This window comes from Panthera onca, chromosome A1, assembly GCF_046562875.1.
Source record: "Panthera onca isolate mPanOnc1 chromosome A1, mPanOnc1 haplotype 2, whole genome shotgun sequence".
Classification (NCBI taxonomy): Eukaryota; Metazoa; Chordata; class Mammalia; order Carnivora; family Felidae; genus Panthera; species Panthera onca.
Genome location: NC_138339.1, coordinates 65869165 through 65882093, shown reverse-complemented (window position 1 = coordinate 65882093; position 12929 = coordinate 65869165). Strand labels below are relative to the sequence as shown.

Here is a 12929-nt window from a genome sequence, read left to right as displayed (position 1 = left end):
CAGTCCATGGGTTTGAGCCCCACGTCGGGCTCTGTGCTGACAGCTCAGAGCCTGGAGCCTGCTTCAGATTCTTTGTCTCCCTCTCTCTGACCCTCCCCTGTTCATGCTCTGTCTCTCCCTGTCTCAAAAATAAATAAACTTTAAAAAAAAAAAAAAAAAGAACCTGAGAAGACAACAAGAATTTATTTATTGATTGGACTGAGGTAGATAGGGCTTTTCTGCTTCAAGTGTTATTTTGGGTCAGGCCTAAGAGACCTTTTCATCTAAGTTATAAAGATATTCAGTTGTTCTTAAAGCCAAGAAAATACTCTGGCAAACTTGTGAATAAGAAACTATCTTGCCAAATGAATTCATTAAATATACGTTTATATTGAGTGTCAATTTTATGCCAGGAATGTGGAATGCTGAAGTGATTAAGAGACAATCTGTTGGGGGAGACAGGTAGGTAAAGCAGTAATTAGAGTGTTGTGTGAGAAGTGCTATGATAGATACGCACATAGAGTCCTGTTTGAGTGTAGAGATTGGGGCCTTCTTGGGTCAGGGAAGGCTTCCTGGGTACTGCCACTGGTAATACTGGACCTGAGTTATTCTTAGAGCAGTATGGAAGATAGATTGGAGAGACTGAGGCTAGAAACAGGGAGACCAGTAGTAAAGGAGAGTCAGTGGAAGTGGACAGATTTGAGAATCTTTTCGTGAGGGAATCAATCAAGCTTTTTTGTGACCAGGGATCAGGATGAGAGAAGGCAACTTTGATTTAGGTTTCTGGCTAAGCCCACTGTAGGATGCTCAACTTAGAGAGCCCCCTGAGTAATTCAGAAGTATTGTTTATACTATATTATTTATGTTCCTTTACTGACAACCCCAGTTAATAATTTATATAGCACCTATTATAACCAGGTACTGTTATACAAGCTGAGAATATACCACTGAACAGAAAAGAAGTCTGTGTGCTCATGAAGCTTACATTCTCATGGAGAAAACAGATAATAAGTAAGGCTTAAGAAAAATGAAGCAAAAACCAGGGTATAGAGAATGCCCAGGACAGGGAAGGTGGTAGGAGGCCATGGGGAGCTCTTAAATGAAAAGATCAAGGAAGACTTCTTGAGGTGATTTTTGAATAGAGTCATTCTAGGTAAAGGGAATAACTATAAATGCCCTAAAACAAGAGTGTGCTTGGCATGTTTCTACAGCATCAGGGAAGCCACAATGAGTGTAGTGGGATGAACAACAGGGGAAAAGAGAGGAAAGATCAGATCAGTGACCAGATCATCTGGGGTTTTGTACTTCATTCTAAATATGATGAAATGCCATGGAACAGTTGAGAGCAAGGGAGTGATATAATCCAACTCTGGCTACTGTGTGAAATATAGTCTGTAAAGGGCCAGGGGCAAAAGTAGATGTGAACAGACTAAGGAGGAGGCTTTTGCAGTATTCCAGGCAGAGTCTAATGTGATAGTAGATGATAGTGATAGTTGTAAGGTAAAGAAGTTGCCAAATTTGGGATGTATATTGAAGGTTGATCCTACAGTATTTGTTGGAATCTGAGGGAAGGAGAAAATTCAGGTGACACCAAGTTTTGTCCTAAGCAGCTGGGTTAATGACTCCATTTTTTGAGTTCGGGAAATACAAGGGATCCAGAATAGCCAAAACAGCCCTGAAAAAGAACAAAGTTGAGGGTCCATACTTCCTAATTATATAACTTACCAATTGAGACCGTATGGCACTGGCATAAGGAGATTAGATAGATAGATAGATAGATAGATAGATAGATAGATAGATAGAAAGAAAGAATAGAATTGAGAGTCCAGAATTAAAACCATACATTTATAGCTAACCAGGTTTTGACAAGGCTGTCAGGATAGTTCAATAGGGGGAAAATAGTCTATTCAACAAATGGTACTAAGACAACTTAATATCCATATGCAGAAGAAAAAGTTTGACCCCTACTTCACACTGTATACAAAAAAATATATCAAAGATCTAAATGTAAGTACTAAAACTCTTAGGGGTAAATCTTATGACCTTAGATTTGGCAATGGATTCTTAGATCTGACACCAAAAGTATAAGCAATACAAGACAAAACTAGATAAATTAGATTACATCAAAATTTAAAACTGTTGTGTATCAGACTATTTTAAGTGGCCTAATATACTGGTAAATAACAGTTGCTATAGGGGGCAAACGACAGAAAAAAATTTTGAGGAAATGATGGCTGAGAAAATTCCAAAGTTGATGACAACTATAAATTTGTAGATCCAATAAGTTCTATGAAGCACAGGAAGAAGAAATATCATCATAAACTTTAAAAAGCACATCATAATTGGTGTGTCTGGGTGTCTCAGTCAGTTGAGTGTCGGATTCTTGATTTTGGCTCAGGTCATGAGCCCAGGTTGTGGAATCAAGCCCTGCATCGGGCTCCATGCTAAGTGTGGAGCCTGCTTGGGATATTCTCTCTCAATCAATTTCTCTCTCTCTCTCTCTCTCCCTCTCCCTCTCTCTCTCTCTCCCTCTCCCTCTCTCTCTCTCTCCCTCCCTCTCCCTCTCCCTCTCCCTCTCTCTCTCTCTCTCTCTGTCCCTCTCCTCCATTTGTGCACTCTCTCACCCTCAAAAAAAAAAAAAAACACATCATAATCAAATTGCTTAAAACTAGAGATAAAGAAGAAGTGGGGCGGGTTGGGGGGGGGGGGTTGGTGCCTGGCTGGCTGAGTCAGTAGAACATGCAGCTCTTGATCTCAAGGTCATGAGTTCTAGCCCCACGTTGGGCATAGAGTTTACTTAAAACAAACAAACAAACAAACAAACAAAACCCAGAGATAAAGAAAAAAACCTTATAACCTTCCAGAGAAAAAAGATATGTTACATGCAGATAGAAAACATAAGAATTAATCAGATTTCTTGTTGGGAACAACACAATCAAGAAGACATTGGGGCAAAATCTTTCAAAATACTGAAAGAAAAAGATTAATAGCTATGTACCAGTGTAAATGTTTTAGTTCTGACAAATGTACCATGGTTACATAAGGTGTTAACATTAGGAGAAAGTAAGCGAACGTTATAAAGAAATCTCTGCACTATCTTTCCAACACTTTACAAATCTAAATTATTCCAAACTAAAAATGTTATTAAAAATTTAAAAGATGAAATAGAGACTTTTCAGATATACTAACACTGAAGGAATTCATCACCAGAGACCTACTCATAAGATAAAGTCCTTGAGGCAGCAGGAACACTGCAATGGACTAGATTGTGTCATCACCCCTCATGGGACTGAGGAGCTGAATTTTAAATTATGTTTAATTCTAATTAAGATTTAAATTTAAATAGCCACATGTCTCAGAAATGTCTTCTAATGATGCCTTTTTGTTGGGACTAGTCTTTTGGGAGAGGCTGACAATATTGAGATAGGCAACATGCAGGTATAACAAGCCTTCCCTTCTTGTACCTTCCACTGAGGAAGTGCTGGGTTGGAGGATGGCTGGTCTTAGCAGGACCATACACAGTTCTGTGGCCTTCCATTTTTTTCTGCTGAGATGGTTTTGAGTTTGAAGGAGACATACTGACTAGACTGTTATTCTGCCAAGTCTCTCTTTGTATGTATAATTTCCACTCTCCTCAAGGGACCATCTTCATTATTTACAGTTTCAGGCCAAATGTTTTTATTGTTGATTGCGTGTCTTCTGTGCATTGTGGAAACAAATGTTTATATGATATTGATAATTGTTCTTTAATACTTTAATTATTTACTTTACCATTTTGTTGGTATAAATTAGTATGAGAACTAAAGATTAAGACTTAAATTATAGATAAGCTGGGTCGTGGGGGTGGCTCAGTTGGTTAAGCGTCTGACTTCAGCTCAGGTCATGATCTCACAGTTTGTGGGTTCAAGCCCTGCGTCGGGCTCTGTGCTGACAGTTTGGAGTCTGGAGTCTGCTTCAGGTTCTGTGTCTCCCTCTCTCTCTGCCCCTCCCCCGTTCACATTCTGTCTCTCTCTCAAAAAATAAATAAACATTAAAAGACAATTAGAAAAAATAATAGATAAGCTATTTGGCACTTATTCTAAGGGTAGTCTTAAATCTTTGGATAAAGCTAAGAAATCTGGAAGGATAATGGAATCATATAATAATAGCAACAAATGTTTGCTGAGGGCTTTCTGTGGGCTGGACACTCAACAATTTATTTGGATTAAATTAAATCCAAATTATTTGGGTTATCTGATATGATCTTTACCAAAACCTCAGAGGATAGGTGCTATTATCTCTTTTTGTAGGTAATCTACTGATACTCAGGTTAAGTAACTTGCCATAGACAACACAGCTGGTAGAATCCCAACTTGGACAACTCTAAAGTCAATGCACTTTATTCTGCTGGGTGTTACAGCTTCTTTTGTATATTAACAGTGCCAAGCCAAGTCCCAAGCACAGCTCCTTAGGATGTTTTCCATTCAGTTCTGTAAAGGCCTGAGTTAATGGTCATAGGTTTATAAGTGGCTCTGTCAGGTCTCAGTGATATCCCTTCTTTCTGTTTTGCTTACCTGGCCCTGGTAGTTGCTTTCCTGGTAGTTATCTGTCCTCAGATTCCATTGTTCCCTTTTGAAATCTTTGACCGTTGTCACCAGTAGTTAGGTTTTTGGACTTAAGTTTAATACTGAAATTTCTTCCTATAGCTATTTGAAATGGCTGTCTTGGCCCCCAGAAACCAAAGTAGGAGGCTCTTTTAGAGCAACATATTCCTTCATGCTCCTTTGTAAGGGCTATAGGTTTCTAAGACAAAATATAGCTGCAGAGTCAGTCCAGTTTACTCTGATCATAACATTTAATAATAAAATTAGCATATGGTTTACAGCTGACTGCCTAGTCTCTCCCCTCAAATTCTTTTCCACTCATTTACCACTTACAACTTTTTATCTTCCCTTCCGTTCCCTCTTATTTTTCAGGAAAGGCAGCCTACTCTTGTAGAACAACATATGCATCTTTATTTATTTAATTTTTTAAGATTTTATTTTTAAGTAATCTCTACACCCAGCATGGGGCTCGAAACTACAACCCTGAGATCAAGAGTCAAACACTCCACTGACTGAGCTAGCCAGAAACCCCAACATAAGCTTCTTTAAAGTTAGACTTGTATTGCGTTCCTGGTGCCATGTTTCTTTTGTTGTTGTTTTAGCTTTGTGATATTGATCAAGTTATTTAATATTTCATCATCTGTAAAAATACAGGTAATCATATATGCCTTGCAGGATTATTGTAAAGAATTAGAGATGATGTTTATAAAGTCCCTGGCACAGAGAAGGTCCTCATAAAACAAGAACTTTTTTGAATCCATTGCTATGATTTAATTTGGCAAATATTTATTAGCACCTAATCAATGTTGGACTCTACTGAGGATTCTGAAGAAACAACAAAACCTAGAATCTCTAAATTCAGAAAGTTATATAGTGTAGGAGACTTGACATATAAACAAATAACAACAGAAAGGCACTAAGTACAATAGAGGTATATATAAAGTGCTAGAAGCAATTAATTATTTTTCCAGCTTTGCCTGTGGAGTGCTTTCCAAGTATTTCTTTTGGAAAAATACTTGGTAGTCAAGATGGGGGACAAATAGAAAGAAAGAGAGAAAAAAACAACAACCCTTAAAGGTTTCTGTAATCTGTGAGGTGCCAACCTTTTGAGAATTAATTTCAGCAAGACACTTGATAAAATCTCTCATGAAGTCCTTGTACATAAGATGGAGAAATGTGGGATGGCTGATAGAATAGGATTTGAAGATGGTTATACAACTGTGTCTGGGATGTTTTCTCCTACAGTACTTTCTTTTTACTTATAAAATCTCTGGGTTGGAAGGAACCTTAGAAATAGATATATAGTATACTCTAACTTGTACCTAACACCTCTCTACCGTCTCTTTTCTCTTCCCTTTTAATTTTTAATTCAACAGTACAGAAAAGTATATAGTACAAAATATGCCTCTCTCTCCAATTCCATTCCCCAAATGTCCCTGACATCCTCCCCAGAGACAAACGCTATTAATAGTTGCTTGTGTATATGATCTTCTTTTATTATGCGTATCTTTTTACACCTTGTATCGTAATTATTTGAGTGTATATGCTGTCTCCCTTAGTAAGTTGTAAGCTCCTTAAGAGCAAGGACCCTACCGCATGATTTCCTATATCTCTCCAAAAGTACTTGTACATTGAAGGTTCTCAATAAATATCTGCTTGATTAAGTATTTAAATGAAATTTGGACCAGGGAGAAGACAGGCTTCTTTAGTAAAATGCCACAGTTTTCTGTCCTTGGCCATATCATTTATAACTTGGATGAAGATGTAGAAAGCATGGTTGTCATGCTTGTCATGCAGATGACACAAAGATGGAAAAGAGAGCTGATAACATCAGATGACAGAATTAAGACTGCAGATGATCCCAACAGACTAAAATGTTCAGCTGGGAAAAAAAAAAAAACAAAAAAAAACCAAAAAAACAGGGATAAATATAAAGTCCTGTGTTTAAGGGGGGGAAATAACCAATAGCTTAGTTGTTTTATACCCAATACCCAAGTATAGAATTAGAAGACTTGTCTTGATAATTTATTTGAAGATGATTTGGGAGGGTAGGGGATGGATCTTAGTTGCCTTTAAGCTCACTTTAAGCTTAATTTAAGATTGTCAATAAAGCAAATACAGCTTTGGCTGAATTAGTGGAATATGAGTCTAAGTGGGTTAGTTTGTGGTTCTTGTGTTCTCTCTACTAGTCAGACTGCTTATTGAGTATTAGGTCCATTTTGGGGTGCCACACATTTAAAGAGAGCCTGACAAATTGAGGTTAACTAGGAATATAAAACTTGGGTATAAGAATCAGACTGGTATAGATCTCTCCTTGGGTTCTGTCACTTAGCAATTGTGATAGCTTGGCAAAGTCATTTCCTCTGAGTTTGTTTCCATACCTTTAAAGTAGGGCAGAATAATAATACCAATCTGGAGGATTATTATAAGGATTAGAGCTAACCAATGCAATCAAAATTTTCTGCGGTCATTAGAAATTAGATTAATGACTAAGTATAGTCCTTGCTTTGAAGGAGGTTACATTTCAGTGGAGCAGACAACTGAGTAAATCCAAGATTGTAATGTAGCTTGTTAAGTTTTCAGAGAATTGACTTACATAAAAGGGGGTAGACTTATTCATAGAGCCCCCAGTAAATACAAATTGAGTCGGATTGTTGTGTAGCAGTAGAATGAGTTTCCCTAGGAGAAAGTGAATTCCCCTCAGGGAATGGATATAATCAAGTTGAGACTAGGTGATTATTTGTTGGGGATGCTTGCAAGGCATTTTTTATGAGTAGAAGGTTGGACTAGAAGGGTTGGCAGACTCTGGCCACCAGGGGCCAAATGTAGCCAGACATCTGTTTTTGTAGATACAGTTTTACTGGAGCATACCACACCCAGTTATTTATGGGTTGTTGATGGCTGCCTTTCTGCACCGTGCAGAGTTGAGTAGTGTGACAGAGACCATATGGCCTGCCAAGCCTAAAGTATTTACTGTTTGGCCTTTTAAAGAAGAAGTTTGTTGACTCCTGGACTAGATCAACGCTTCACAACCTAAATTATTTTGTGAACTGCTAACCTTCCTAAATTCTCTGACATGGGGATTTCAAGTCAAGAGGGAGGAAGGCAAAATTTGAAGTTAGATGGTTATAGTTTTTCTTGTTGGCAAGGAATGAAGACTGCAAAATAGTTGATTAACCTCTAAGACCTTTTAAGAGACTGTGATTTTATAAACAGATGCTTTGGGTGTGAGACAAAGTATTATTTATATGCCACCTGGGCTAAAGCTATCTGTACCCACTAGAACTGGGAAGTGGTCCTAGTGTAATGGGAAAAACTGGTTGTGTTCACCATTGTGAGTTTGTTTCCTCACTTGTAATTGGAACACTTTCTATACTAAAGATTGGAACTAATGTGTGTACTCAGATAGATGTAGCTATCATTACTATTTTCCATAGACTACCTGATTGGAGTGTATGTCACACCAGATAGAATTTTGGTTGGTAAAGTATAAATCCCTCCCTTGAGTGCTGCTAGTTGGGGTACTACACAAAACCCTTTCCTTGTGTTGACTAGATTTTTATTTATTATTATTATTAATTTATTAATTAATTTATTTTAGAGACAGAGAGAGAGAGTGCCCATGTGCAGGTAGGGGAGGGGCGGGGGGGGGGGGAGAGAGAGAGAGAGAGAGAGAGAGAGAGAGAGAGAGAGAGAGAGAGAGAGAGAATCTTAAGCAGGCTCCACACCCAGCATACAGCCCTGCCGCAGGACTCTATCTCATGACGCTGAGATCACGACTTGAGCTGAAATCAAGAGTTGGATGCTTAGCCGATTGAGCTACCCAGGCATCCCTGGACTAGATCTTTAGATCTCATGGCAAATAGGGGATAAATCGATCTTATTAGCAAATATAGGAATATCTTGTGGCTGGCAGCTTCAATTCATACATTACAGGTGTTACTCTCTTTGCTAGAAAAGGCAGAGATTTTGCAGACACAGTGCACTTCTCCCAGTGGAATATGATTTTAAACTTCTTCCCATACATTTTGTCTTTTATATTCAGAATCTACTTCCAACTAACAGTTTTCTTTCTTTCTTTTTCTTTCTTTCTTCCTTTCTTTCTCTGTCTCTCTCTACCCCTCCCTGCCCCTCCCCTCCTTTTTTTGTTGAAAGTGTTGACTCGGAGACAAAAAGAGGCCAACAGCAAGAGCAAGAGTGACAGTGAGACAACTGCCCAAACTTCCCTAGACATTGACAAGTAAGTGACTATGTCGTGTTCTCAGAGCTCTTGTTTAACATACCATTGCTTGGACTGAATAAAGAGACCTATTCCTCTCTACCCTGGGTTTCTTTGGCTTTCCAGTCACTTCATTGCTTTGATATCTGAATCTATTTTTCTTATTCCCAATTTATGTTAATGCAGGTGGCCTCTGTCTTTTTGAATTACCCTTAAAAAATTCTACCACCCATTCCATTTCCACATTCTATTTTCTTTAAATTTGCATTTTGGTGTTTGGTACTTTTGGGAGCAGTGAGCTATTTTGCAATGTAATGGTACAGAAGTTCAGTTGCAAAAGGTTGGGCAATATAAGTGACTTCTTTGGGTTATAGGTTGCAGCTTGACAAAGTATATTCTAAAGGGTGGTCGGGTAGAAGTGATGCCCCCTAAAAGGAAAGACATTACCAACAATACATTAAAGCAGTCAGTCATTAGGCAGAAATGTTTAATCTTTGAAATACAGATCTTAGACCCTAAATTTCAAGGCTGTCTTCCCTAATCCAGTTGAGTGGAGCTGATCACTTGCTCCTTTTGGAATCCTAACATGTGGACATTCCTCTATGACTGTATTGCATCCCATCCCACTATATTGCAGTATTTTTTTTTCTTTTTTTTCATTTCTGTCTCCTTGGGTAGACTGTGAATTTTGAAGGCAGATCCTTGCCTTCATTCATGTTTATATCCTCAGCATCTAATAAAATGTGTCTGAGACAGCAAAAACAATAATAGCTCTTTGTTGAACACCTAATATTATGTACCAGCCACTGTGCTAAGTGTTTGATGTACTTTGTAACTCTCACAATAGCTGATAAGATAGTTATTCTTTCTTTCTTTTTTTTTTAAATAGATAAGGAAATTGAAGGGAAATTATAAGTAACTGGTTAAAGATCATGTAGTGAAAACTGGCAAATCCTGACTCCGAAACTTAAGCTCCTTCCACAGTGCTGCTATCTCATGTAGTAGGGGATGACTGTATGATTTTTGCATTAATTCATAAATTTTAAAAGGTACACTGGTCTAGATTTTCTCATAAGGCAGAGTTTTATTTATATTCTTCCAGATGATTGAGTATATGAGATAATTTTTTCTCCTATTTTTAAAGACCTCCAGAGAAAGTTTTCTGTAGAACTAATCCAGATTTCTCTTGCTGTATAGTAACTGAATAGTTATGACCAGAAAGAGAAGTCTAAAATAGCAGCCTTTGGAAAGTTTTCTTTAGCTTCTTAAAATGAAGATGATCTTAAGAGTCTAGAAGATCTGGTTTCTGACATTTATTAGCTATAGAACCTTGGGGAGAATAGTACTTTCTTAGTAGGGCCAAAGAATTAATTGAGAAGTTGTGTTTAAAGGGCTTGGTACCAGTTCCTACCACAGAGAAAATACTTAATAAGTGCTTATTTTCTTCCTTTGTCCCCAATGAATCTTACTTCAAGGACACAGTTTCCTCTCTTTCTACAGATTCTACTATTATAAAAGATAAAAATAACTATGTAGGTGAAGTTACTCAAAAGTCTCTGGCAGAACCACATGGTTTTGGTAACTTCCTAGTTGATGTTGCAGGTTGTAAAATTAAGGAAGTCAGCATACAGAGTCAGACAAGTTCATCCACCCTGGTAAAAAATGTCATCTTGATTTAATTCTCATGGTTGTCTAAATTTTAACTTCCCTTTGAAAAAACTATTACACTTAATTTCAGAAGAGTTTGACAGAATATTTTATGTCTGAAGAGTAATCAGCATTGTTTGAGATAGTTAGAAGAGCTGATTTCATTACCATCCCACTGCTGCAACAGCAGGGTACAGAGAAACAGCCAGGGAAAACCGCTAATCACTCAGTCCTTTTGATTGGCGTCAGGTTAGTTTTATTGGCCATCCTGCTGAGTGAATCTGCATTGGTTGACATGTCTCCTCCACCGAATAACGTAAAAACACAATTGAGACAGAGTAACATAAAAACACAATTTGAGACATATCCAGGAGCCCAGAGGCAAAAGCAAATCTTAAAACTGCTCTTTCCCCCTTCCTTCTGATTGGCTAGGAATGAGAAGTGTTATCTCTGTAAATCCCTGGTCCCATTCAGAGAGTATCAGAGTCACGTAGAGTCCTGTCTCCAGCTTGCAAGGGGTGACCAAGGAGATGGGCCTGAAGAGAGTGGGAGGATATGCTCAGCTATGGAGGAGAAGTGGCGGCAGCGGCTGAGGAACCCAAAGGTATGTATGGAATGTTTTAGGAAGCTCTCCAAAGTTCTGTTCTATGCTTTTTTCTTCTTCCTTCTTTTTTGCTTATCTAGAAACAAGATTGCATTTTAAAATTATATTTTCTTTCAATTAAAAAGCATATATGCTCCTTGTAGGAAATATAGGCAGTTCAAAAAAATATGAAGAATCAGGAGAAATTAAGAAATTATTACCCATAATTTAGCTACTCAGAGATAACAACTTTTAGTATTTTGGCCAATTTTTTCAGTCTTTTTTTTATGCATATTTCATGTAAGTGAGACCACACTATATATGCACATATATATGTGTGTATGTGTGTGTGTGTGTGTCTACATAACATTGTAGCATAAACACCTTCCTGGGTTTATTTTCAAACTTTTTTTTAAATTACTCTTAATACTTACATCACACAGAAGTCACATAACCATTCTCATATTATTGGGCATTTAGGTTCTTCCCAATTCTTTTGTATTACAAGATTGTATTTAAAACCTTAATCTGTGTACCACTTACTGTTTCCTAGAATAGATTTCCTGAAGTGGAACTCCTAGGGGAATGGATATAAACATTTTAAAATCTGTTGAAACATATCACCAAATTCTTCTCTTGAAAGGATATCCAGTCATATCCCCACTGCCAGGAGCATATTTGAGATCAACTCTGTTTAACACCTTGTGAGCCTGGTCTTAGGAAGCTGTGAGGTCTGGCCACTAGTTACTGGGAAGATGAATGTGCTTTCTGGGCTTTGCAATTAGATCAGCAAGAGCAAGTCTTGGCTTAGAGATCAAAGATAAAGCAGCAGCTCCATATTCTATGTTTACTAACTTAGCAGTCACTGCACACTAAGGTGAAGAGCCATTATCTATCATGACAAAAGAAAGGGACTCTCCTATATCAATGGGGTGATTTTGAGGTAGTGATTTGGAGTTGGGGATTATAGGTAAATGCTTATATTGTAGAGCCTGTTTATTCTTCTGGCATCACTATCTCTAGAAGCTACCGTGAAACTATTATTTTCTATTTTAAATCTCTCTAAATCTATCATGGTCAAAGGCTACTGTTCTTTAATATGATCTTGGTGGAATAATTTGCTTTGACTCTGGTATCCATTCTTGGATAATATTCTTGGCATAAAGATGTATTCTGTTCATCATCACAGTTTGTGTTTTTACTTGTGTACCCTGTTTATTAGAAAGCAAAAGACTTTCCTAGAGCTGTGTCCCACATTCCTTCTCTCCTGGAGACAAGTGTGATCTGGGCTAAGGAGGTTGTATTTTAGACTCTCTGCCATGAGATAACTCTTTCATCTGTTTTTCTCTGTCACAGGAAAAAAAACGCAGTGAAGGCCGACTCCTCAGTCTCTTGGAACAGTCTGAGCAGAAGACTGCAGGTGAAGACTTCAGGACCAATTTTCTGGGCTTCTGTCAAAGGCCCAGTAAAAATAGCCACTGAGAACTCATTGTTTGTTGGAGTTATGTGGGTATACATTTGACCCAATCAGCCAGCCTTTTAGACTCTAAGTTGTATCTCCCTAAAGAAGATGAGGACACACCCTGTCTTGTTCATCATGTGTTTCATTTCAGGCTTTATAAAGCCTGTTGAGTGGGAAAAAAAAAATCCAAATCATAGAGGAATGACACAGCCCTAAATACCTTCTAAAGGAACAATCTTGGAAAACCAGACATGTAGACATTTCTTCCTCCTTCTAATGTTTTGTGCATTATTTATGTGTCACTTTTAGTTTTGTGTCCCAACCTATGCTCCTGAGGGATTATAGGAAGTAACTCTCTCTTTGTGCCTAGTATTTATGGAGCAGTAGAGTGGATTGGTTAAGAGCATTGCATAAAGTTAGTAATACCAACTTCATAGATTGTAAGGATTATATCTA

At 37.8% G+C, this 12929-nt stretch overlaps 1 protein-coding gene and 1 long non-coding RNA gene across 5 annotated transcripts in view; one reads left to right on the top strand and one right to left on the bottom strand.

Annotated features, from left to right (window-relative positions):
- LOC144616403 (uncharacterized) overlaps positions 1 to 12929 on the bottom strand; it is a 41490-nt gene that overhangs the window by 11979 nt on the left and 16582 nt on the right. The gene's annotated exons all lie outside the window — the stretch shown is intronic.
- UIMC1 (ubiquitin interaction motif containing 1) overlaps positions 1 to 12929 on the top strand; it is a 117717-nt gene that overhangs the window by 103145 nt on the left and 1643 nt on the right. For all 4 annotated transcript variants that reach the window (XM_078447143.1, XM_078447156.1, XM_078447153.2 and 1 more), the window contains 3 exons: positions 8718 to 8802; positions 10861 to 11032; positions 12368 to 12431. In XM_078447143.1, coding sequence (XP_078303269.1) covers positions 8718 to 8802; positions 10861 to 11032; positions 12368 to 12431 — 321 coding nt within the window. The remainder of the gene's footprint in view (positions 1 to 8717; positions 8803 to 10860; positions 11033 to 12367; positions 12432 to 12929) is intronic.